Raw genomic sequence first — 23,796 nt, forward strand, 5'->3', positions numbered from 1 at the left:
TTCTGGGGATCTCTAGGATAGGGTAGTAGGTTTATGCTTGTATTACTCAGTCCAATTGATTCTGAAGCACTTTTTAGTTTGCCTGTTTTCCCAGGATTGGTTTGCCCTCAGTCTCTTTTTGGACTGACTGGGCTGTCTTTTAGACAGATCTGACATAAATCCCTAATAGTTTCTATCTAAAATCGTTTTCCATGCATCATTTAGTAAATATTAAAGGTGCTAACAAAAGCACTACAGTATTTAAATCCCCTGGGCCTTTCTTTAGGTCTCTTTAGCGCACACATTATAGGTTTGTCGTGACTAATTACTTACTACATTAGAAAATAAGCCTTTGATAGTTTTTTCCCTACTTTTATTTATTTAAAATGTTTCTTAACCTCTCTTCATTGCACAGCAATTTCACAGTATGTTGCAACCAATTAAAATACAATTACTACGAACAAGGCAGGCAGGCATATCACAGCCAGACAACTAAAAACTGAAATGCTTTCTTATGATTCAACTAAGAAACCTAGGTGAATAACCAGTCTTTAACTTGCATCTAAAACGAAAATGAATAGGCACTAGCTGTCTCAGAGAAGGAAGGAAGTTCCAAAACTGGGCCACCACCACTGAGAAGGCACTTCCCTAGGTTGCCTTATAGTGGTCTGAAACTTCAACTCAAAATAACTGCAGCCAGGTTGTTGACTGGAGATAGTTATAAGAAGCTTATGACTTATTACCAGAGCTCCACTGGCTACCAATCTGTTTCTGGGCAAAATTCAAAGTGCTGATTCTAACCTATAAAGCCCTATACAGGTTAGGTCCAGAATATCTGCAAGATGAACCTGCCTGGGGCCGCCTGAGATCTTGAGGGAAGGCCCTTCTCTTGGTCTGGCCACCCTCACATGCGTGCTTGGGAAAGACACAAGACAGGGCCTTATCAGTGGCTGCTCCCAGACTTTGGCACTCCCTTTCTAGAAAAATTAGACTGGTTCCCCCTCCTTGCTGTCCTTCCACTAATAGGTGAGGACTTTCTTATGAATGATTTTAAGGAAATGGCAAGTGCTGTGATTTTTTATTGTAATGATCTATAAGCTTTAATAGAATATATATGTTCTATTAATGTTTAATTTTTTTAATGATTTATTTTTTCCTATGTTTTTAACTGTTTCTATTTTAGCTGTAAGCTGCCTTGAATCCCTCTCAGGGAAAAAGGTGGGATATAATTAAATATATTTCTAATATCTTTTAACCCTCCTATGTAGCCTTTAAAGCAAACAAAAACCCAACCCAGATTTCTCAACCAAAAATGCAACACAAAATAGGGGGAAGTTTTACTCTTTTACAGGGAAAGGTTAGTGGATCAAAATTACTTTACATATCAATGGTAAAAATTAAAAATGACTTATTACACATAAGACCTGTATTCCCCCCCCCTAAATCTCTTCTAGTTTTGAGTTTCTTCTTTTTCCTATCTAGACACACTACTTATCGTTTCTTTTCACAGAAATTCATAGTGATAGTTTGGATATATTCACTACTATCTGCCTGGGGAAAATAGATATTAAAAAATAGTGACGATATTCATGCATAAAAAAGCCTAGAAGCAGTGAAGGTATTAAAAAGAGAGAATGAATCCACAGAAAGTCTATTTTTCTCTTATTGTAAGACAAATTTATTTCACTTCAGTTGTCTGATAATAAATAAAGCTCTTGAAGCTTACTGAAACTGCATTTCAAATATAATCTCAAAGCAAATTGACAAAGGGGCACTGTTATTACTTATGGTTCATATAGATATGTGTTTTCAAACTGCTTGACATATGAAATTAATTCAGATGTATGTTAAGTCTAGTTGTTCCAGTAATTTTAAACGTCTTGATGTCTGTGTGTCATAAAAGCACCACCACCTATATGTTAGGAAACGGAAGGTTAACAGTATTAATCTTGTTACAGGTAGGTAGCCGTGTTGGTCTGAGTCGAAGCAAAATAAAAAAAATCCTTCAGTAGCACCTTAAAGACCAACTAAGTTTTTATTTTGGTATTACCAGTATTAATCTTGGTTAGCATAAAATACAGACTTTATAGGAATTAATGGATTCTGATTGGTGTATGAAACCAGCCCCTTTAAGAACAATTCTTACCTGGTAGAAACATATAGATAATAAAATTGACTACTCTTGTGTCCAGTTAAGCACATTGTAAGAGGCTGGCACAAACTAGATGAGAATTGACATCACAACTTTCCCTCCCCAAACAATCAGTATTTCAAACATTATGCCCTCTGTCTCCAGTTTACAGCTTGATCCTGTACATGTTTACTAGAAATAGGCCCTGATAATTTCAATGGAATTCACTCCAAATGAAGTGTGCATAATATTGCAGCCATCGTTTTCTTTCCCTTTTGATCCCTATCTGACCTTTAGACCACATATTAGGCTCAGAACCTCTTTTCCTGTGTCTGTAATGACTCTCCTTGGTAGTTGGGGCCAGGGGTGCCAACATTCTGGGGGAAAGTTTAGGAGTCAGGCAGGTACCTGCTTTGTGACATTTGCAGTAACCCAGGTGCTAGGGCTTTTCCACGCTTCCGCTTGTCCCGCCACTTTCCCCTGGGAAAACTTTCCTTACTGCTCATTCCAGGGGGGGGGGTCCAGTCGGTTATTCTGCAGATTGACGTTTTTTCTGCTTCAGTGGTAAACAGCGGTTTTCCTGGGGAAAGCAGTGGGACAAACAAAACAGCTCAGACCCATGGCTAGAGAGCATGGGAAAAGTGGAAAACCTCTCAGGCCCTTGCTCTCTAGGTTCATTCTAAGATGAGCCCCTAATCTCAAAGTCTAGTTTTCAAGGCACAAGTGTTACAGGGTGATTGTATTTTTAAATAACTGGCCTGAAATGAATAAAATTGCAATTCATTCCTCAAAATTGTAACTGTAAATTGCTTATGTAACAGTGTCAAAGCAGACCAGGGCCCAGAATTCCCATTTCTACTGTTCATCAGGTGTATGGCTGATGTCACAGCACCTTTCAGTTTTTGCTTCCTGCTTCGACTGTTGGTTGCATTGTCCGAATTTTCCTTCTAAACAAAGGGCAAGAAATTGTTAGCAAACGGGAAATTATTGTGTTTTATTTGCACTGCATCCTTGAAGCTTTCATTGATTTATATTTTAGCCACACATTTCTTTTAAAAGCATTTAGCTGCAAGCTAAATTATGCCCATGCTACTTGTGTAGAGTAACATCAATGGGAGCACTTGTGAAATAATATGCAGCTCACGGTAAATGTCAGTGAACTGACCCTTATTGATTAAGATGTAGCACAAAGTGCCTTTCACATATGCTTCTGTTGAAAAAGGATCTAAGGATATTAAAGGCATAGATAACTAAAGGAAATGTCTGTTAAATAAAATGCTTAAGGAGGATGTTGGAGACTTACAGGCTAAGTACGAATTAAATTTCCTGGAATATCTGGAACATAATAGGAAATGTCCAGATGCATCATTTTCCTCATACAGCTTTTGTATTGTACTCCAGAAAATATTAAATGAAAAATGTTTTTAGTGTTAACTGTAAAGGTAAAGATTAAGGGACCCCTGACAGTTAAGTCCAGTTGCAAACGACTCTGGGGTTGCAGCGGTCATCTCGCTTTACAGGCTGAGGGAGCCGGCGTTTGTCCGCTCCGCAGACAGTTTTTCCGGGTCATGTGGCTAGCATGACTAAGCCGCTTCTGGCGCAACGGAACACCAATACCAGAGCAGCGCACAGAAATGCCGTTTACTTTCCCGTCAGAGCAGTACCTATTAATCTACTTGCACTTTTGGTGTGGTTTCGAACTGCTAGGTTGGCAGGAGCTGGGACCGAGCAATGCCCAAGGCTCTTGATCGGCAAGCCCAAGGCTCTGTGGTTTAGACCACAGTGCCACCCATAGTGTTAACTGTAGTCCTACCCTAATGTTCATGGCTCTCAAATTAGAGTAAGCAGGATGCTCCTAACAAAGTACAAAAATTGCTAAATCAACTGACAACATATCCCTGTTGCCTCCCCTTAGCAATGTTTTGGTATGAGCTGCTATTGGAAATGAGAGATAGAATAACAAGAGATAAAATAATAAGAGAAGATGCCTTTCCCAGTTAAGTGATTGGTGCAATATTATTAGCCATAAAGAGGTCATGGAACCCTAGATAGCTGTTCCACATGTGGAAGCTGGCAATATGAAGATGGTAGTAAAGAGGAAACAAACAGTTCAAGTAGATCACCAGCCATCGTAGCAAAACCTATGTCAGTGAAGAAGATACTTGGGCCACTAACACATAGTGTGAACACAACAGTAAATATTACATTTTAAGTGGAAATGTGTGTTTGCAAAATTTGTCCGACATACGTACCTTGTATCCCTGGCCAATTCCTGTTAACCGGCATGTTTGTACTACAGGTTTTAGTGTAGACAGTTTTTTTTTTGAAATGACAAGCATCTTCAGGTCACTGATAGAAAACATCATCTTAGAAATGAAAATGAACTCCTTAAAAAGCCTTAATGCTGAATGAAGAATAGGTTTCTAAAGCATCGGTAGACTTGGTCATTATTTTAGTCCACAAAATTTAAGGTAATATGTTACTGAATTTTTTGAATAGCCATCACCCAGTTGCCTTCTGTAATCAGGTATGATCACAAGCGGTTTTCATTGCTCTAAGCCCAGAGGGAACTGTTATTGTACATACATGTCTGCTTTCAAAATGATGGGAGACCAGAAGCAGGAAAATGTCAATACTAAAAAGATTCCATTGCATTTCACAATACTGCTGTTGCTAAATAACTGCTTAGATCTGAGCAAAAATCCAATAAATACAGTTTTATTGTCATGCTTCAAAAATATTAAAAGCAATTGGCTCCACAGCCTTATATGGAGTCTACTGCTGAGTAGGCAAGTGCTTAATATCCCAGTATGATTAAATTGCTGACTTGCTTGGTATATTAAAGTCCCCTTCTCCGGCATTTGTAGATGTTCTTTTTTGTTATTTACCCAGGCAAGAGATTGTGCTAAAGAAGGCTGTCTAGAAGGGTTGCCGCATCTAGTAGTTAAGTCACAGTGATTAGTGAGACAATTTGAAGCCTTTCTCTGTGCTTGGTTAATTTTGTTGCTATTGCATGTTGGCCACTATTGAAAATTATATATATATATATATATAATCTTACATATAAAACAATTCTTCTTGTTGTTCTCTGATAAAATGCCTTATGCTACTCTGTATCATATGTATTTATATCATTGTTTCTTTATAAACAGCCTCATAGAGAAGATGCCATTTCAGATATTTGCTTTGGGACCTATGTAAATTTAAAGTTGTTTCCAATTGGCCGACATATTCTAGCTCATGAGAATATATCCAGCAATGTGTTTTTTTAGGGGGAGGAAGGGAACAAGCTATTAACAACCACAGATTCCCTTGATTGCCTCTTTACTGATAACAAGTTTGCCAGTGTCAAATTTGCTTTCTTAGGGAGCAATCCTATGCCCAAGAAGCTGGTATAAAGCAGTGCTGTGAATTAAACCAGCATAAAGTTACACCATATCCAAAACCCATTCAGCTGTGAGGCAACTCCTGCTGCTCTGCCTATGCCTTTAGAGATGAGCCTTTAAAATAGTATTCTGTACTGGGTTGCCAAGTACGCATGATGAAGCAGAACAGGCTTAGGCTCCAGCCTAAGCCCCCCCTTCTAGTCCTGCCCCCAGAATGTTCCTTTGTGGGGGAGGACTTACATCAGTCTTGGATCAACACTGGTCTCAGCCTCTCTGGCTTGAGCAGAACCAGCTGAGCCAGGGTTGGCTTTGGGCACAATTCCTGGAATGTAATCCCCTGTGTAATTTGTGACCTACTGTAAATGGATAAACTCCCACTCCAGGTTAACTTTCCTCACCCAAATAAATTTTCTCTGATCTCTTTATGTGTCTGTCTCACCCTTTGTTTCTCTGCTCCTCTTTCTATTTTGCCATGCCAATTTCACTCCACCAGTTCAGCTAAATCAGGCATCCCCAAACTTCGGCCCTCCAGATGTTTTGGACTACAATTCCCATCATCCCTGACCACTGGTCCTGTTAGCTAGGGATCATGGGAGTTGTAGGCCAAAACATCTGGAGGGCCGCAGTTTGGGGATGCCTGAGCTAAAGAATAAGAATCATTCAGGATCTGCCTGGAATTTAGTATAATTTTGGGACCTAGGTAATCTTAGTAATTTAACTCACTATTCCATGGGATTGCCAGAACCCACAGGTTCAAGATGCTTCCCAACTACAGTGAGTGAATCTTTGATCACTGGATCATGGTTTGAATATGCAATGCAGCTTTAAATATCTGGTTGTGGTGTTGGCCTGAATGACTTCAAGGCCTCTTCATATTGGTTAGGAAAAAGGATGATAGAGGGGTTGCTTAAATGGCCAAACCTTCCAAATGGGTTTGGCTTTGCTAGATAAAATAGATGGCCAAGAATTGGTGATTGGTTGCTATAGGAACTAATGGTCCAAGACTTTTCTAGGGAATCAGCCGACTTCTCCCACCTTGTTTCTCCTGAGGTAAAGGTAAAGGGACCCCAGACCATTAGGTCCAGTCACAAGCGACTCTGGGGTTGCGGCGCTAATATGACTTTATTGGCCGAGGGAGCCGGTGTACAGCTTCCGGGTCATCTGGCCAGCATGACAAAGCCTCTTCTGGTGAACCTGAGCAAGCAGCACACAGAAACGCTGTTTACCTTCCCTTTCAAAGTGCTAGGTTGGCAGGAGCAGGGACCGAGCAACGGAAGCTCACCCCGTCGCAGGGATCGGCAAGCCCTAGGCTCTGTGGTTTAGACCATAGTGCCACCCGCATGCTAATTCAATCATTGTGGGGTGGGGGGACAACAACAAGCAGCTTACATTTGACTCACATTGCCAGTCAAAGTATTACTGTATACTGTATTAACTGATTTGGAAAACGCCAAAAGATGGCATGTGAAAGCCAATGGCCTTCAGGCAATGTGACTTAATTTGTGAAAGATTGATCATAATCCTTTAAATTTGGGTTATAAGGTTTACCCATACATACTGTAGTACTCAGCTACCTGGTCCAAGGCTTCTAGCTCCTCCGAGTAGCCAAGCAAGTGGTGGCCAGGGAGGGAGTTATGGCTTCTGTCTGCATAGGACCACTGTGACATCAGCTGATACTATGACAGCCATATGCCCCATTAATTATTTAAAGCAATAAAAGCATCAGGGAAACCTTTCGAGATGTACTTGCTCCCAATGTTAGACTTTGAAGAGAAAAGTAGAAGTTAGGCCAGGGACCACCATGCCTCTTCCATGAATGGTTCCAATGCTTGCAGCCCCATATCCTTTATAGTGTATGAGAATGAACTTCATGCACCTTTGATTAGTACGGAGACAAAAAAGGGCACTCATTGGGGGGGGTGTACTGTTGTTGGGAAGGCAGATTCTCCTCTGATCCAAGACCTTGGGAACAACTGTCTTCCCAGTGTTCTCAATAACAGCCCGAGGTTTCTGAGACAGTTCCATACATACAATCATTAGCTTCGAAGTACTGTAAGTTCTGTAATCAGTGAACCAATTTTTCATCAATTTTTCTTTGGATGGCATCAGTTCACAATAATTTACAGCCAGCAAGCTTTATACAAAGGCAACATTTTGGTTAAGCGTCATAATTATTAATGAATTTGGCGATTATGTACCATAAATTTCTTTCTTTCTGTTCTTTTATTTGTCGGCATCTTGAGAGTGTGAAATGCTATATATTGAGAGTATGAAATGCTTTACCGTATTTTTAATTGCATTTTGAAAGCAAGTCTTTCTGTAAATATTTCACTTACGTGGTTTACTACTTGTGCAGTTTCTGAAGCAGATGTTTATCTCTATTGGAGATAAAAGAAAACTATTTTTTAGCAAAACTTGTTAGCAGTAAATATGAGATTCCTATACTATATCTGAATATGTTCCAGAATGAAACAACACAGTCCATTCAATAGGACAGAGCTGGTGGCTTGCAGCATAAAAGAGACATGTGAAAAGATAGGAATTTAAAATTGTTTTGGCATTTTGCATGTTTCTGCCTCTGGAAATTCAAGTCAATGTCTCATTAAATGATTGTGGTGCTGCATAGATTTGTAGAAACTTAGTAAACTTATATACTCAACAAATGTAATATAAAAACATCCATAAAAATGTATGCACCATCTACTTGAAATAGTTATTTTAGCAATTGCATTGTTGCGTTTCAAACTGTGCATGAATACTTGCATTGGGTAAAAGTGAGGGAAGAAAAACAGTTTAAAGTAGTTTGAAGGAATTATATTTGGAAGGACTGGATAACTTCAGTTGTGCATTTGAACATGTTAATACTTAATCTAAAAAGAACCCTGCTCTCACCAGATGCCTATGGGAAATCAAAACAGCACATGGGCACAATGGTGCTCTCCCACTTGCCCTCCACCAAACAACTGGCATGCAGAGACATATTGCCTCTGACACTGCAGATAATATTGCTATTAACCATGATAGCTTTAACCTCCATGAATTTGTCTAATCCCCCTTTAAAGCCATCCTAGTTGATACACATTTTATAACAGTGAATTTCAAAGTATGCACTGCGTGAAGAATTACTTCCTTTTGTCTTCATGAAGTTCCCAGCATTCAGCTTCACCCTAGGCCTAGCATTATGAGACTTCAACAAGATGTGGTCTAGAACAGCGTTTCTCAACCGCTGTTCCACGGCACACTTGTGTGCCGCGAGACGCTGGCTGGTGTGCCGCGGCGTGCGGCGACGAGAAGGGCGATTTTGCAGCTGCAAACTCCACCTCCCTGGGCGTCCTATTTCTTCCCCCCTTCTAGTTTCCACAGACCAATCAGCTTTCATTATTTCCATTTTCCCCATGCCTCACGTGACAGGATCATCCCAGAATCCTTAGCCAAGATGGCAGCCCCCAGCAGCTAATAGTGCCGCACGTGTGTCTCTTTTTTGGAAAATCGAGCGGACTTCAAGTAGCTACTTTTAAAATATTCAATCTCCATCATTCAAAAGGTAGTTTGTTGCTATTTCACGGAGGCATGAAGACCAAATCGTCCTCTCACAAGTCCGAGAACACGCACAGGGTAAGATACGGGACGGCGGGGTCGGGTGGGGTGGATCAGAAACCCGGATCTTTTAAGAACTCGGCAGCGCTGACCCGCCGGAAAGCAATATTTGGCAAGTGTTTCTTACAGTCATAATTATAATATAGGGCGGCACAGAGTTAAATTTTTTAACTTTTTTAATGGTGGTGTGCCTCGTGATTTTTTTCACGGAACAAGTGTGCCGTGGCCCAAAAAAGGTTGAGAAACACTGGTCTAGAAAACCTATTCACCGCAATTCATTGAAGCCCAGCCAACAGTTGCACAAGGAGGGGCTGTGGTGTGCATGGTTTTGAGGTAGCTTCAGCCTTATTTGTTGTTTTTCCTGCACCAAAACAATTATGAATAGAAATCATTCCTGATGGTTTGCGATAGCTCAAATGTTTTTATATGAGCAGTTTGGGATTATTTGTTAGTGGCTTTATTTTCAAGTAACATAAAATGTCAACCCACATAGCTACGTTGCCTCCAACATCTACATAAATGAAATCCATGCCATTTAAAAAAACCAAAAAACTAATTCTCTAATGTTTTTACACAATTAGTATTTCCTCAGGAATATGTCCAGAGACCAATTAAACATTTCATGGCTTTGAAAAGAGGTTTGCTGCTCTGACTTCCCCGTCAATGAACAATTGTTTATGTTAGTAATGCAAGAGTAACCTCCTTTCATGCTTGGGTGTGTGTGTATTTTAAAGATCAGATGAAGTAATTTTCAGCAAGGACTCTAGTGGTAGAATGCTTAAAAGGTCATATTGCAATTTCAAGTGCAATTTCAGCAGTACTTAAAATGTTTGCTTTAATATTGCTAAAATTGATACAATATTGAAATATAGGTGCACATGTTTAAAATGTGCCTTTTATCCAGTTATGAGTATTATTTTAAAATATTTTATAAATTGTGGAATATAATCATACACACACGAACACACATCAATAAGCCAGCTTGGTTACCAAAGTCTCCAAAAGGATATATTTTGTATTTCATTGCAGCATTTAATACCCCCCTCTTAACATATTAAAGTGATGTATGTGCATACAGATGCACTGTGTCCTATATTTATATTCTATTCACTAAAATAAACAAATCCTAGAATAAAAATAAACAACACAAAACGCTAAGGAGCTTATATCTACTGCCTACCTAATCTCAGCAGAGAATAGACCAAAAAGTCAATAGGGAATATTCAAAGTGCTTTCAGCAATACCAATGAAGATGGCCACTTGGGCCAACAGTAAGTTTAAAAAAAGGCACAAAACGAAAATGCTTAAGAAAAATACAAAAATATGTATTCTCCAAGCATGACTAAATGTCATGACTAGAAATGGCTGAGGCCTCCTACTCTCAATTTACAGTGCACCTGGTATTTCTGCACCTTTAAAGACAATTCTTAGAAAACAGATGGCCTTTTTTCTAAACTATCGTAAAGACTGACCATTTCTAGAAGCTTCCGGCAGGCTTGATTCTCAGTTTCTCTATTTAAGTGTCACCGACAGAGTGGGAAGGAATTTTGGGTCTAGTTGTAATGAAATGGAACTTGCTTTAGCTCCACCCCACTTTTATTTTTGAGTGCACCTTTTTATTCCGCACCACCACATATAATGAAATGTTGCTACTCATGAAATACAATGCAGAACTTGGGGTCACTGTTGCAGTGAGGGCAGGAGCTGTCTGTCAGCTCTGACACTGGGTGACTTAGACCAAACTGTTCCCACAAAGGAGAAAAATGTCTTGAAGCACAGAGCACAATGAAGGGTCTTTAAAATAGGACTTGCATTTGTTTGATGTACAATGAAATTGATTTGGTTACAGGTAGGTAGCCGTGTTGGTCTGGGTCGAAGTAAAATAAAAAAATTCCTTCAGTAGCACCTTAAAGACCAACTAAGTTTTTATTTTGGTATGAGCTTTCGTGTGCATGCACACTTCTTCAGATACACTGAAATAGGAGTCCCCAGGTGCTTATGTGGAGAAGGGGTGAGGAAAGCTCATACCAAAATAAAAACTTAGTTGGTCTTTAAGGTGCTACTGAAGGAATTTTTTTATTAAAATTGATTTGTCAGTGTTATTTTTATTATTACAGTGAGAAGGCTCCTAAATATACATTCTGTAGGTTAAACAAGAAACATGACAAAAAGGATGATGTATTTGAGAACGTTTTTAATAAATAATGTGACAAAAATTACTTTTATGATTATTGAATCCTCGGTATGCAAAATTATGGCTAAAATATGAGGTTTCTTACATGAACATAATGAAAAACATTAATCACATGGTTGTTCCCTCAGTACTGCACGCCCTTTCTATTGTAACCATTTCTTAAAAATTAGCTAAATGAAAAAATTTAGCCCTCAGTAAATACCAAAACACTCCTTTCCCCCCACTGCGGCTAGGCCTGACAACTGTCCATAAACAAACACACAATTTTCCATTAGCACCGATGACAAAGAAATTATATAATTACAAAAGAGATCATAAAAATCTACAGACAAAGGACATAATTCTGTAATTTCAAAAGGAACTAATGGCTCTATTTCATTGGAAATCCAATGTCAAGATAGGCCACAGCAAACTTGAGAATTTAAAGTCCAGAAAACGGGAAGTGTTTAGTTTATGGCCCATTCTTAGGTATGATACCATTACCATCTGTCACCTTTCAAATATTTCCAATACAAACATAGAGCATTAATAAAATATGAAAAAACAAACAAAGGTGTAACATCTTACAATAAGACAAAAACGGTTAATAGTTACAATGTTTTACAAATAAAGTTTAGTGATTGTGCTTTTAAAACCAAAAAATAAAAAAATAAACAGTGCATTACAAATAAAAAATAAAAAAATCAACCCTCTCCCCCCCCCAAAACCATCCCAAGATCAAAACATAACTTCTTTAAGTGGCACTTCTTCTTTAAGGTGAATTGACACTATAAAGTAGAGGTCTGAGATTTGGGCCAGTCATGATGATGATGTCCTTTCCCAGTGATGCTTTAAAAATGTCCATTGCTTTTTATATTTTTGTTTTCAGTAGCACTGGTTGAGGCCAACAACCGCTTCAGTATTTGATAAGCTTAACTTGTGACAGAACTGCCAAGTTCACTTCGACATGCCTTCTTCCTATCTAAAGAACATTTGCAGTAAAGAATGTACCTTCCAGATGAAGCATGATAGAATCCAGACAAATTAAAAGTTTTGGGGGCAGGGGTTGAAAAACCAGTGTGTGTTTACTACTAACCACCCTAACTCAAGTTGTGTGATGTCTTTTTGCTGCAAATGAATGACTGCTGGAAGAAAATACAGTGCTAGTTGCACCAAGTGCAGCCTATAATAGCATTGGAAGGTTAGAAAATCTGCATAGATCTCTCTCTCTCTTTGCTATTTTCTATTGTCCAATCAATGATAGTTTATTCATAAGATTATGAACTGGTTTGGTGACATACTTGTCTTGTACTGCACTGGCCACAACAGTAGCAAACTGAGGCTCCCCCCTCTGTCCAACAATGGAAGAAGTAGCTAGTGTAGCACCATATTGCTGTCATGGACGGAGGAAATGAGTTATATTTAAAGTGAATAAACAGGGTCATTATGTTTAGGGTTTTAAAATAACATTAAAATAAAGATTAGGATTTTGATAGCATAAAAAGACGGGGAATTGTACACTCTGATTGCACTGAACATTATTTCTGGCATCAAATATCATCAGACTTGAGGCATCTTAAGTGATATCTTTCTGATTAGATTTCAGAAACTTGTTACACTACATCTCTTCTTCAGCTTTCAGTTTCCTGTTTAAAAACAAGAACACATGATGTATTTTGTGGGTATTTTCTTGCCTTCTCACTCAGAATATGGTAATTTATGCTATTCTGGAGAATATACTTACTAACATAATTTTATTTCACAATATACTAGATTATGATTTAAGCAGTAGTTAAATACTGCTTAGTTTTCACTTCTAAAAAACACTTTTTAAAAAGTTCCATTATAAATAGGAAATGCAAATTACATCTTTCAATCATAATATTGCTATAGGATAATGCTTTGAATTTCATATTTTGTTGCCTCATTTCTATAATAAGATATATAGTATTTTCATACACAATTACTGAGATAAGCTGTGTTCAGCATAAATTTTGTATTGTGCCTTATATTAAATATAATTAGCAACAAAAATTGTAACAAAAGTTAATAACTTAAAATTTCTGTGGCGCTCATAGATTAGTGGTTTAAAGATTAAATAGATATGAAACAGTGCTCCAGTTGGGATTACACTTACCTGATGAGACCAAAAATCTAAAGTCTCTGTAGACTAACCAATTAAGGGATAAAAAAAACCAGCTTTGAAGAATAAGCATTTGTATTTTCACAAAAGATTACCTCCTAGTGACTATCAGAAATGCATATTACCTGTAATTCTTCTTCATCCTCTCCTTGCTCATATGTTCCAAAAACCTGCATTTCTGCCACATTTCTTCGACCTAGATTTGCTTGTTCTGCCCTTTGTCTACTTCCTGATCCTCTGGATGACATAGAACTTGAGGAACTAGGATCTCTAGTGTTGTTTGATGTTGGAAAAGTAGGTCTACAATATGGCAGAATATCCTCTAAGGAGAGAATTATACATGTGTTAATATTACCATAGATAAAAATGTCTTTTGAAACACACAATGTATTTTAGTTCTGCATTGGTACTTAAGTGATTGTTTTAGCATTTGAGCAATGGAAATAGCAAATATAAATTGCAGTTGATTACACTTGTCTGTCTCTCAACACATTCTATGTGCCTGCACATCTATCTGCTCTCTCCTCCAGATGTACACTGGAAGAGTTACTATTATAACAGAAAGTAAGTGATTAAGATGCAAGGAAAATTACTTTTCAGGGGTTACAATAACCCACGAGATGCCATGATACAGTGCTGTTTGGACAATAGGATACATCAGATTTCTAAAGGTTTTTATTTGTTTATGGTTTTCTCCTTCACATTTCCTAGCTGCAAAGTTTGGTGCTCTACCTCAGTGTTTCTCAACCAGTGTGCCTCCAGATGTTTTGGGACTACAACTCCCATCATCCCTAGCTAGCAAGACCAGTGGTCAGGAATGATGGGAGTTGTAGTCCCAAAACATCTGGAGGCACACTGGTTGAGAAACACTGCTCTACCATATATATATATATATATATATATATATATATATATATATATGGGACGCAGGTGGCGCTGTGGGTTAAACCGCAGAGCCTAGAGCTTGCCGATCAGAAGGTCGGCGGTTCGAATCCCTGCGACGGGGTGAGCTCCTGTTGCTTGGTCCCAGCTCCTGCCAACCTAGCAGTTGGAAAGCACGTCAAAGTGCAAGTAGATAAATACGGACCGCTACAGTGGGAAGGTAAACGGCGTTTCCGTGTGCTGCTCTGGTTCGCCAGAAGCGGCTTTGTCATGCTGGCCACATGACCTGGAAGCTGGCTCCTTCGGCTAATAATGCGAGATGAGCGCCGCAACCCCAGAGTCGGTCACGACTGGACCTAGTGGTCAGGGGTCCTTTTACCTTTACCTGTGTGTGTGTGTGTGTGTGTGTGTGCCTGTATTACAAAGAGACAGTTCTTCTAAGCTTTTGTTTCAGTGGGGAACCTAGTTGGGTGACTAAGCTGAGACAACTTCATTATTGCAGGAAAAGCTTTTAGCATTTGCCCAGTGTAATAAAGTCACCTTGGAGAATATGTGTTTTTGCTGGTGTGCCATCTCGCCTTGCTGCTTTGTTTCCTCGTGGTTTGCTTTCACTTTGCTGTTCCTGTGATTCTCGGCGCTCCCCTGAACTTGTCCGCATGTCAGAATGCTGACGGCCATCAGCTCCTTCTTTCCCCTTATAGCCTGGCCCTTTTCTTTCCACTGCCCTTTCTGTTCTTGGGTCTATAGAGGACAACTTTGGCAACATGACGGACCGTACCTCCAGTTGAGATTTGGACTGAGCAGTGGGAGATTTTATAGCAGGTGGCGGTACTGGTGGCGGTGGTAGGTCTACAAAAGTGTGAAAAGAGGAAAAAAGCTGAAATTAGTTTTTTTTAATAAAAAAAATCATTTAAATCAACTTCATGTTTCTTAGTATTTCTACACATTTTGGAAGCTAAGATTAATTTTATCTCTTTGCATTAGGAAATTACCAAGAAAAGTTAAAGGCCATAAACATTTGGTAAGTTCAGATCCTTATGTAGCTAAAAAGCACTATTCATATACCAGAGCATGCTTGGGGAAATGCAAGGCTTGCAGAAGTACAAAAAATCTTTAGAAAATAGACCCCTAAATTAGTGGGGACGGACCTTCCAAGTCAATCTAGTGACAACAGCATGCACAGAGTTCTGCTCATAGGAACAGCCTCTGCATGTGTGTCAGGATGGTTGCAGAGATGCCCCCAATGTGTGAATAGTACTGGGAAGGGAGCGAGTGTGGCTCTGCTCTCCAACCTCGCACAATTATAGTTACATGTTCCTGAATACATGGGTAAAACAAATAACAGGGCATTCTTGTTAATGCAAAGTCATCAAAGAGATTTTGTAACTCTTCTTCTGGGATTACTTATTTTATTAACTGTTGCGTTAACAATTTTATTGCCATCTTTGTATGAGTTTATAGTTTTTTAAAAGTTAGAAAAGGGTTGGGGGGTGTGAAAGAAAAAAGGTATGGAGCTCAACCGTCATTGTAAGCCCCTGTCCGTGCTTCAGACTGTTTCGGGGCTTGAACTGGTTTATATAATGGATAGTTATTTCACAGTATGAAACATGGCAATATAAGCCAAGGGCTTTCCTGGGTGCAAATCTTACTTTAAAATAGTATTCATTGAGATAGGGAAAATGCCTTGATTGTAGGTCTGTATGTTAGATATAAACTTGGCAAAAAAGATGTGTGGCATTCAGAAGCAGACAAATGTGACACTTAAGGCAGGGAATGAAAAGTGGAGCACTGAAGCTTCAAAGAACCTAACAATGTTCCTTTTTATGTAGCTTTTGAATATAAAGAACATTTTTTTTAGAAAACAATGATTTTTTTAATACAGCTATGTGCTCTTCATGCTATTTCTGTTCCTTCATTAACAATTAACAGCTTAAAAATAAAAATGCTGTTAAGTGATGCATAATAGCACACATCAGTATCATAAAAGTACAGAAAGTCTTCAAATCCCACTTGAGGAAAGTAAGATTCAAGGCTGCTTTGCATCAAGAGCACTGGTTGCCAATGACAGGTATACATCAAAAGGAGCAGGCTGTGGAAAATGGGTCCATGAGAGGTGTAAATAATAGTCATGTGCTTGTAAAGCATTCATCCCAAGTGCATCTATTGCACAATGAGGAAGAGTGAAATTTTAAAATCCCTGCTCCTGCAGTTTGCAATAAATGTGTCCCAAAAAGGAAATAAGAATGCTTTATAAATCTCAGAGCAGCTGTGCCTTCCATTTAATGGGTCTGTCAGGTATTTCATGTCAGCCAACATGCACAAAGGGGGAAGAGAGCCAGTGAACACTACTATAGAGATTAAAATTTAAAGAGCACAGATATAGTTTGGCTATGAATGTACCAAGAAATATAAAAAAGGCCAATGAAATAACAGGAAACCATTCTAATGAACCTGTGACAATTTCGCCACAGAAACAATGTCTATAGGGCATTTATTAGTAGAGAAAGAACAGTTCTCCACTTTATTTTACATATGAATAAAATTTTATTATACAGCTGATGAGAAAAAATGAGCCTGGCTTTCTGCTTTTGGAAGCATTGATATGATGCAAACAGATCTTGAGGATCGGCACTAATACTTTCAAAAACTGTAAACCATTTAAACAATTGTTTTAAACAATTATATGGTGAGTACACACATAACATATAATTGTGCATAACGTGGAAACTATTGTTTTCTGATCCATAATATAGATGTACTTTCCAATAGTTGAGAATGCGGGGGGCGGGGGGGGCACTCCTACAAACTTGGTGCTTGGTGGTTTCTGTCTTTGTACCCTCTGCCTCACCTTGTTACAATGGTTTACTGTTGTACTTCCCTTGCAAACACCCAGTAGCCTTTAAGAGAAAAACTTGTAATACTTTTTAAAAGTGTCTGCCATAGCTCTAGTTCCAGCAATGGAATACATAGTTTGCACTTAAAATATTGTAATTCCTGTTGAAAGAGGGTGGAGCTGTAAGCCTGCTATATACATGCACACTTTTTATAACTTATACCTAGCTCAACTACAGTTTGGAGAATAATTATTTTTAAACTTCTAAATATTTGACTACTTTGGTTTCCATAATGCTGCTAAAACTGGTTTGGAGTCCTAACTTTCCAGGAGGAGATAACACCCCATCCTGCTCAGTGATACCTGTGATTTTGTTGATTAAAATGATGATTTAAGTGACAGGAAAAATGAAGATTGTGTGAATAGTTCTTTACTTCCAGAGACATAGCTGTGTTAAGTATGTGGCATTCTACTCCACAAGAGCTTATGCCAGAATAAATATGTTAGCCTTTAAGGTGCCATAAGACATTTTCATAGGTTAATAATTATATAGAAGGACCGTCAATGTAGCTTTACTCAGCCTTGCACAGCAATTGCCCTGTCCAAAAAGCCTCTTTATACAATTATGAAAAACACTAGAGTTATGGAGAAAATAAGAAAGACAATCATTCTGTAAGCAAATCAGGAGTAGTTAAAGATTTGGGTTAAAGATAGGTCCTGATTCTTAGCTGGTTAACGTGTTACTGTGGTATAATAGTCCTACAGATTTTGCTGGAACTTGAACTATCTTAAGATTTCACTGAACAACTATCTTTATTTTTAGATGTTATTGTTTAATAGAGCTATCAAGTTGCATCCAGTGATGTCCTCTAGCTTGATCCCATGGAAGGTTCCATCAGCGGAGTGCGGATGGAGACAAATTTTGCTGATTCCCCACACCCTCTGTTTCAAAGGATCCTACAAACCTTTGAAGGGGGAATTGGAAAAAGGCACCTATCTCCCTGTACTGCTGATGGAGGCCCTACTGAATCAAAGTGCCTTCCATCAAAGGAGAGATGCCACTGGATGCAATTCATCATTTTGTTCATAAATCTCAAGGGATGCACCCATCTCTCAAATGCTTAGCTCTTACAAAATTCTGAATATATTTTAAATGCATTAGTGTCTGATTGGCAAGAGTCTACTTAATAGGCTGGGGACAGAAAAACAAGAAGTGCCCAACCTTGCAAATAGTTTCCTCGGCAGGGAAGACCTTACTAATTCATTTTAATAGAGGAAGACTAAGCACATTGTTCTGTACATGCATATTACCTACTTTTCCAATGAACAGAAACCATAGAAAAGGCATCCCCAAACTGCGGCCCTCCAGATGTTTTGGCCTACAACTCTCATGATCTCTATCTAACAGGGATGATGGGAATTGTAGTCCAAAACATCTGGAGGGCTGAAGTTTGGGGATGCCTGCCATAGAATCACATAGGAAGTCAGTAAGAACACCCAGGTGTCCCCATAATTATGGCTCCTTTTTAAGGAACTAATGTTGACCAAGAAGAAAGACTACTGATAATAAAATATGGTTGAAGATAACCCATGTAACAGTAATAAGGACAGGCATTTAAAAATTAGGCAATCTCCAACTCTTCAATTTAATGTATAACCAGGGGTATATTGTGACACACAGTGATTAAACAGAATGCTGATAGTATTTAAAGAGAAAGCGGCCTAGTAGCAATTTTTTTGGTTAAAAATACAATTTGATGTATGCCAGCAATGACTGCCGCAAAGTGATATGCTCTTTAGAGAAAGCTTTATCACAACCTGCAGAGAAGGTAGAGAAACTTTCATTACAACCAACCATTGCTTGCTGAGAGGAATCCTTCAAATCAAAAAAGGAAACTTTTCAGAGGTCAACACTATTTCACCCCTGCAGTATTTATTTAACAGCTCAAATCACAGAGAAAATCCAGAATCAATCTGCCTCGTCTGCTGCAAACTGGCACAGTTACTTATTAAAAAAGAAAATGGAGGCCTCCATGGTGAGAAATAAAAAATAAATCACACAGTGACATCAAACCAATATATGGAACCCAGAGGTAACTAGAAAAGGTCAGCTGTGCTCAACTATTTCATTTATACATGTCTGCATATTGCTGCTGCATTGTTGCCCGCTTAAAGAAAAACAATTAACGGATGCTATTTTATAGCATGTCCTACAGGGAAAATCTTCCTTACATGAATTTTCAACACTTTAAATGAGAGGCTATAGGAACCATGGGAAAAATAATTTTGGGGAAGGAAAAATCAACCCAGCCAGCAGTTTAAAACTGAAAGAGGAAAATGCAAATAGATATTTGAAATAATTCCAAGTGTAAGAGTCAGAGAAAATTAAATATAAGATATATTTTCAGTCTAAAACTGGAATCCTATATAATAATGTCCATGTTGTCCCTGCGTCCAGATGTCCCGTGTGTCCCTGGGTCACTGCGCATGTGCCCCAGGGATACAGGGATTGGACAGCAGAGACTGCGCGCGCGCACTCTCCCCCCACTCTGCCTCCTCCAACCGCCGCTCCCGCCGGGGTGGAGGCCGGCGAAGGCCTCCTCACAACCCTCCCTGGCCGTGAGGAGCGGCGGTTGGAGGAGGCGGGGGGGGGGGAGAGTGCGCGCGTCCTTCCTGTCGGCGGCTGGGGGAGAGGAAGGAAGGAGGAGAAAGCGCCGCTTTCTCCTCCTCCGTTCCTGTCCCCCTGCCGCCGACAGCAAGGACGGGTCCCAGGGTTCGGAGAAGCGCTGCGCAAGCGCTTCTCCGAACCCTGGGATGTCTGCTTCCTGTCGGCGGCTGCGGGAGAGGAACGGAGAAGGAGAAAGCAGCGCTTTCTCCTCCTCCGTTCCTGTCCCCCTGCCGCCGACAGCAAGGACGGGTCCCAGGGTTCGGAGAAGCGCTGCGCAAGCGCTTCTCCGAACCATGGGATGTCTGCTTCCTGTCGGCGGCTGCGGGAGAGGAACGGAGGAGGAGAAAGCAGCGCTTTCTCCTCCTTCGTTCCTGTCCCCCTGCCGCCGATAGCAAGGACAGGTCCCAGGGTTCAGAGAAGCGCTGTGCAAGCGCTTCTCCGAACTCTGGGATGTCTGCTTCCTGTCGGTGGCTGCAGGAGAGGAACGGAGGAGGAGAAAGCAGCGCTTTCTCCTCCTTCGTTCCTGTCCCCCTGCCGCTGACAGCAAGGACAGGTCCCAGGGTTCGAAGAAGCGCTGCGCAAGCGCTTCTCCGAACCCTGGGAGTTCTGCTTCCTGTCGGCGGCTGCGGGAGAGGAACGGAGGAGGAGAAAGCAGCGCTTTCTCCTCCTCCGTTCCTGTCCCCCTGCCGCCGACAACAATGACAGGTCCCAGGGTTCGGAGAAGCGCTGTGCAAGCGCTTCTCCGAACCCTGGGAGGTGTCCTTGCTGTCGGCGGCTGCGGGAGAGGAACGGAGGAGGAGAAAGCAGCGCTTTCTCCTCCTCCGTTCCTGTCCCCTTGCCGCCGACAGCAATGACAGGTCCCAGGGTTCGGAGAAGCGCTGCGCAAGCGCTTCTCCGAACCCCAGGATGTTCTAGAGCCCGTTATTGAACGGGCTGAAATACACTAGTGTTGTATATTGTTATACATTATTTCCACTTCAAAAACAGTTTGAATTTCTCAGCTGGATGTACTTTACATGTAAAGATATTGCAGATTTTTAACTTTCCATTATTTTATTGCCTTGTTTTATGTTTTTATATTGTTGTAAACTGCTGTGATATATTTTTTAAGATACAGTAGTATATATAGATCTATATATAAATATAGATCACAAATCCCTTGAATCAGTAAAAATGTGTGAATCCAAGACCCAAGAAGGCAATATCTGCCTGTACAGTAACCAACTGTATTATTTTTTATGCCTGTTTGAAACATTTTTGTTAAGGCAAGCATATCCAAACACATAGATGTTGACATGTTTTATTCTCTTTTTAGTCTACTTATCTTTTCAGTTGTTTTTAAAATGTTTTAATAACTCATTTTTATCTATTTTAGTCAATTATTTTAATATTTATTGTAAACCACATAGATGTTCTGTTGCAATCAAGCAGTATATAAATTTTGCTAAGAAATAAGTAATTGAATAAGGTTTTTGCTCAGACCAAAAGTTGTGGGCTCAGGCACATTGAGCCCATGGCCAGCAGAGAGGCCAAGACACAGATATAATAACCAAAGGGCACCCTCTTGGGATTTGAACAGGCCACAACCTTTTGATAACAGAAGTCAGTAGATTTTGGCATAGTCATTGGGAGTGAATCCTGACTCAACCAACCCGGCTACTGGTTGATTGTTTGGCAGGGTGGATTCTGGGTTATGGATCACCCTATGGTATACAGCAGGCTTCTTCAACCTCTGCCCTCAACTCCCATGATCCCTAGCTAGCAGGACCAGTGGTCAGGGATGATGGGAATTGTAGTCTCAGAACATCTGCAGGGCCAAGGTTGAGGAAGCCCGTTATACAGCAAATCAGGGCAACCATCCAAGATCACAATTTTAGGTGGAGTGCTATGGCCCGTCAGCCCTTGTCTGGGCATCTGGGCAGAAGCACCTCTTCTTGGACCCTGATTCCTTGGAGTGCAGGGCATAGGGTTCTTGAGCTGCTCCCCATCAGCCACCTGAGCCATCTCACCACCAAACGGTATATTAATTTTGCTAAAAAAAATAAGTAAGTAAATAAAAAAATATACTGTAACAGTTTTCGTCCTTAGAAAATTTTGAAGACTTCAGTTCCCATAAAAATAATTTACATTTTACCTCAGTATTTGATCTTGTGAGAGCTTGCACTTAGTGATAGAATAAAATCCAAACAACCATAGTTCAAAGACTTAAGCTCATGATGGCTTTTCCAAATACAGTGGGACCTCGACTTACGAATTTAATCTGTTCCGAATGCACACTCGTAGGTCGAAAACTTCGCAAGTCGAGTTTCCCATGGGAAAAACGGTTTCCCATAGGAATGCATTGGAAACGGAAAAATTCGTAAGTCGAGGAAACCGCATCTAAAAACTCGTAAGTCGAGGAAAGTGCATCTAGCCGTGAACGGGTTTTCCATTCGGATGTTGAGGAAATCATAAGCGCGCAGCCACTTTTTTCGCTCGTAAGTCGAGGTCCCACTGTATTCCATGGGATCTGCCATTCTCAACAAATTTGTGCCTGGTGGTAAGTTTCCACCAGTTTGCTTAAGAAAAGGGAAGTATACCAGCTGGTTATCTTTAACTTCTAAATAAAAATTTGAAGGGGTTTTACCAACTGAGAATCCAACATGTAAGTTTTGTTGAGCTGAACCATATGAATTTTTTCATTTTCTTCAATATTTTCTTACCCCCTCTGAAAGTGCCCTTCCTTCCTTCCTCCCCACCCCACCCCTCTGTGTGTGTAGTATTTTGCAACAATTCATTGAAAATGTTGGAGGTATATTATGGAATACTAAACAGAGTCAAGAAACTGTTGTGCATCAGTAAAAGCTTTTTAAAATCCAGCTGTTTGTTCCATCACTGCTCAGCAACAAGGTAAAACAATGAAGTGTGTGTAATGTGCCTTTATATACATTCACTGACTTCACCATGTAGCCAAATCTGATTGGTTATATTGGTTTGTGGTAACATAATACTCGCTTGAACTCATTGGGAACACATTGGGAACACATACCGGTAGTAATAATTTTTTAAAAATCACTGAAGCAGCAGGAACAATAGCTGTGAACAAGCACAAAAATGCTGACTTTTTCTGGCCTTTGAAATAATAATAAACCATGAAAAATAAATTAGCCCAGCATCTGACACAACATCCAGTCACACAGAATTAGTGATGGACAAGCACAAAAGTCATGAAACAAAAACCAATCATGCGCTGTGAACATTACTGGCTAACACTTAGGAATAATTACTGGCCATCCCTTTGCTACCTTCCCCCCACCAAGGGGGGAAAAGCTTTGCTTTGAGGACAAGTGAAGGTGGTAGCAAGTAGAAGAGGTCCTGTGTGCTTCTCTGTCCCCTGGAAAATAATATTTTCCTGCCAGGGGTGATAATGATGCTGGGATCTGTAGTCAATTCCCATCATTCCTAGTGTCAAAATAGCTTCTAATTTCTTTTCTAGTTAGAAAATCTCAATGTAACTTCCTATAAAGGTAAATGACACAAGTAAATTGTTCAATAGAGCATCAAATATATTGAGTATGTCTAAGATTGTAAATTCAGAAAAGTTAATACCACTTGTGGGTCCCCAGTCTTCTACAAACCACTATTAATTAAACTTGTACAATAACAAGAAAATACATTTATTATTATCATGATCTATTGGTCACTTTTTGCCATGGCAACGCAAAGTGACTTACACTATTTTAAGCAAACCCCACGACCCAACAAACAAAAACCCCACATTAAAGCCCACCCAAGCAAAAAAGCTCATTAAAAAGAAAGGTTTGTGCCTGGCTCGTGTAACAGTGCCACCAGGTGAGGCTCCCTGGTGAGAGCATTCCACAAGCAGGGCGTCACCACTGAAAAGGCCTGTTCTTGTGTTGTCCCACCCTCTGGATCTCCTGTGGAGGGGGCACATGGTGAAGGGCCTGAGATGACAATTGGCGGGTCTGGGTCTGTTTCTATGGGGAAAGGCAGTCCTTAAGGTA

At 39.9% G+C, this 23,796-nt stretch overlaps 1 protein-coding gene across 1 annotated transcript in view; it reads right to left on the minus strand.

Moving 5' to 3' along the window:
* Positions 1-11,413: 11,413 nt before the first annotated feature.
* The window catches only part of ROBO1 (roundabout guidance receptor 1), a 577,320-nt gene continuing 564,937 nt past the window's right edge, over positions 11,414-23,796 (minus strand). The window contains exons 30-32 of the mRNA XM_035116286.2: positions 14,832-15,140; positions 13,535-13,731; positions 11,414-12,912 (exon numbers count right to left, since the gene is read on the minus strand). Coding sequence (XP_034972177.1) covers positions 12,898-12,912; positions 13,535-13,731; positions 14,832-15,140 — 521 coding nt within the window. The 3' untranslated portion in view covers positions 11,414-12,897. The remainder of the gene's footprint in view (positions 12,913-13,534; positions 13,732-14,831; positions 15,141-23,796) is intronic.

This window comes from Zootoca vivipara, chromosome 4 (assembly GCF_963506605.1).
Source record: "Zootoca vivipara chromosome 4, rZooViv1.1, whole genome shotgun sequence".
NCBI lineage: Eukaryota > Metazoa > Chordata > Lepidosauria > Squamata > Lacertidae > Zootoca > Zootoca vivipara.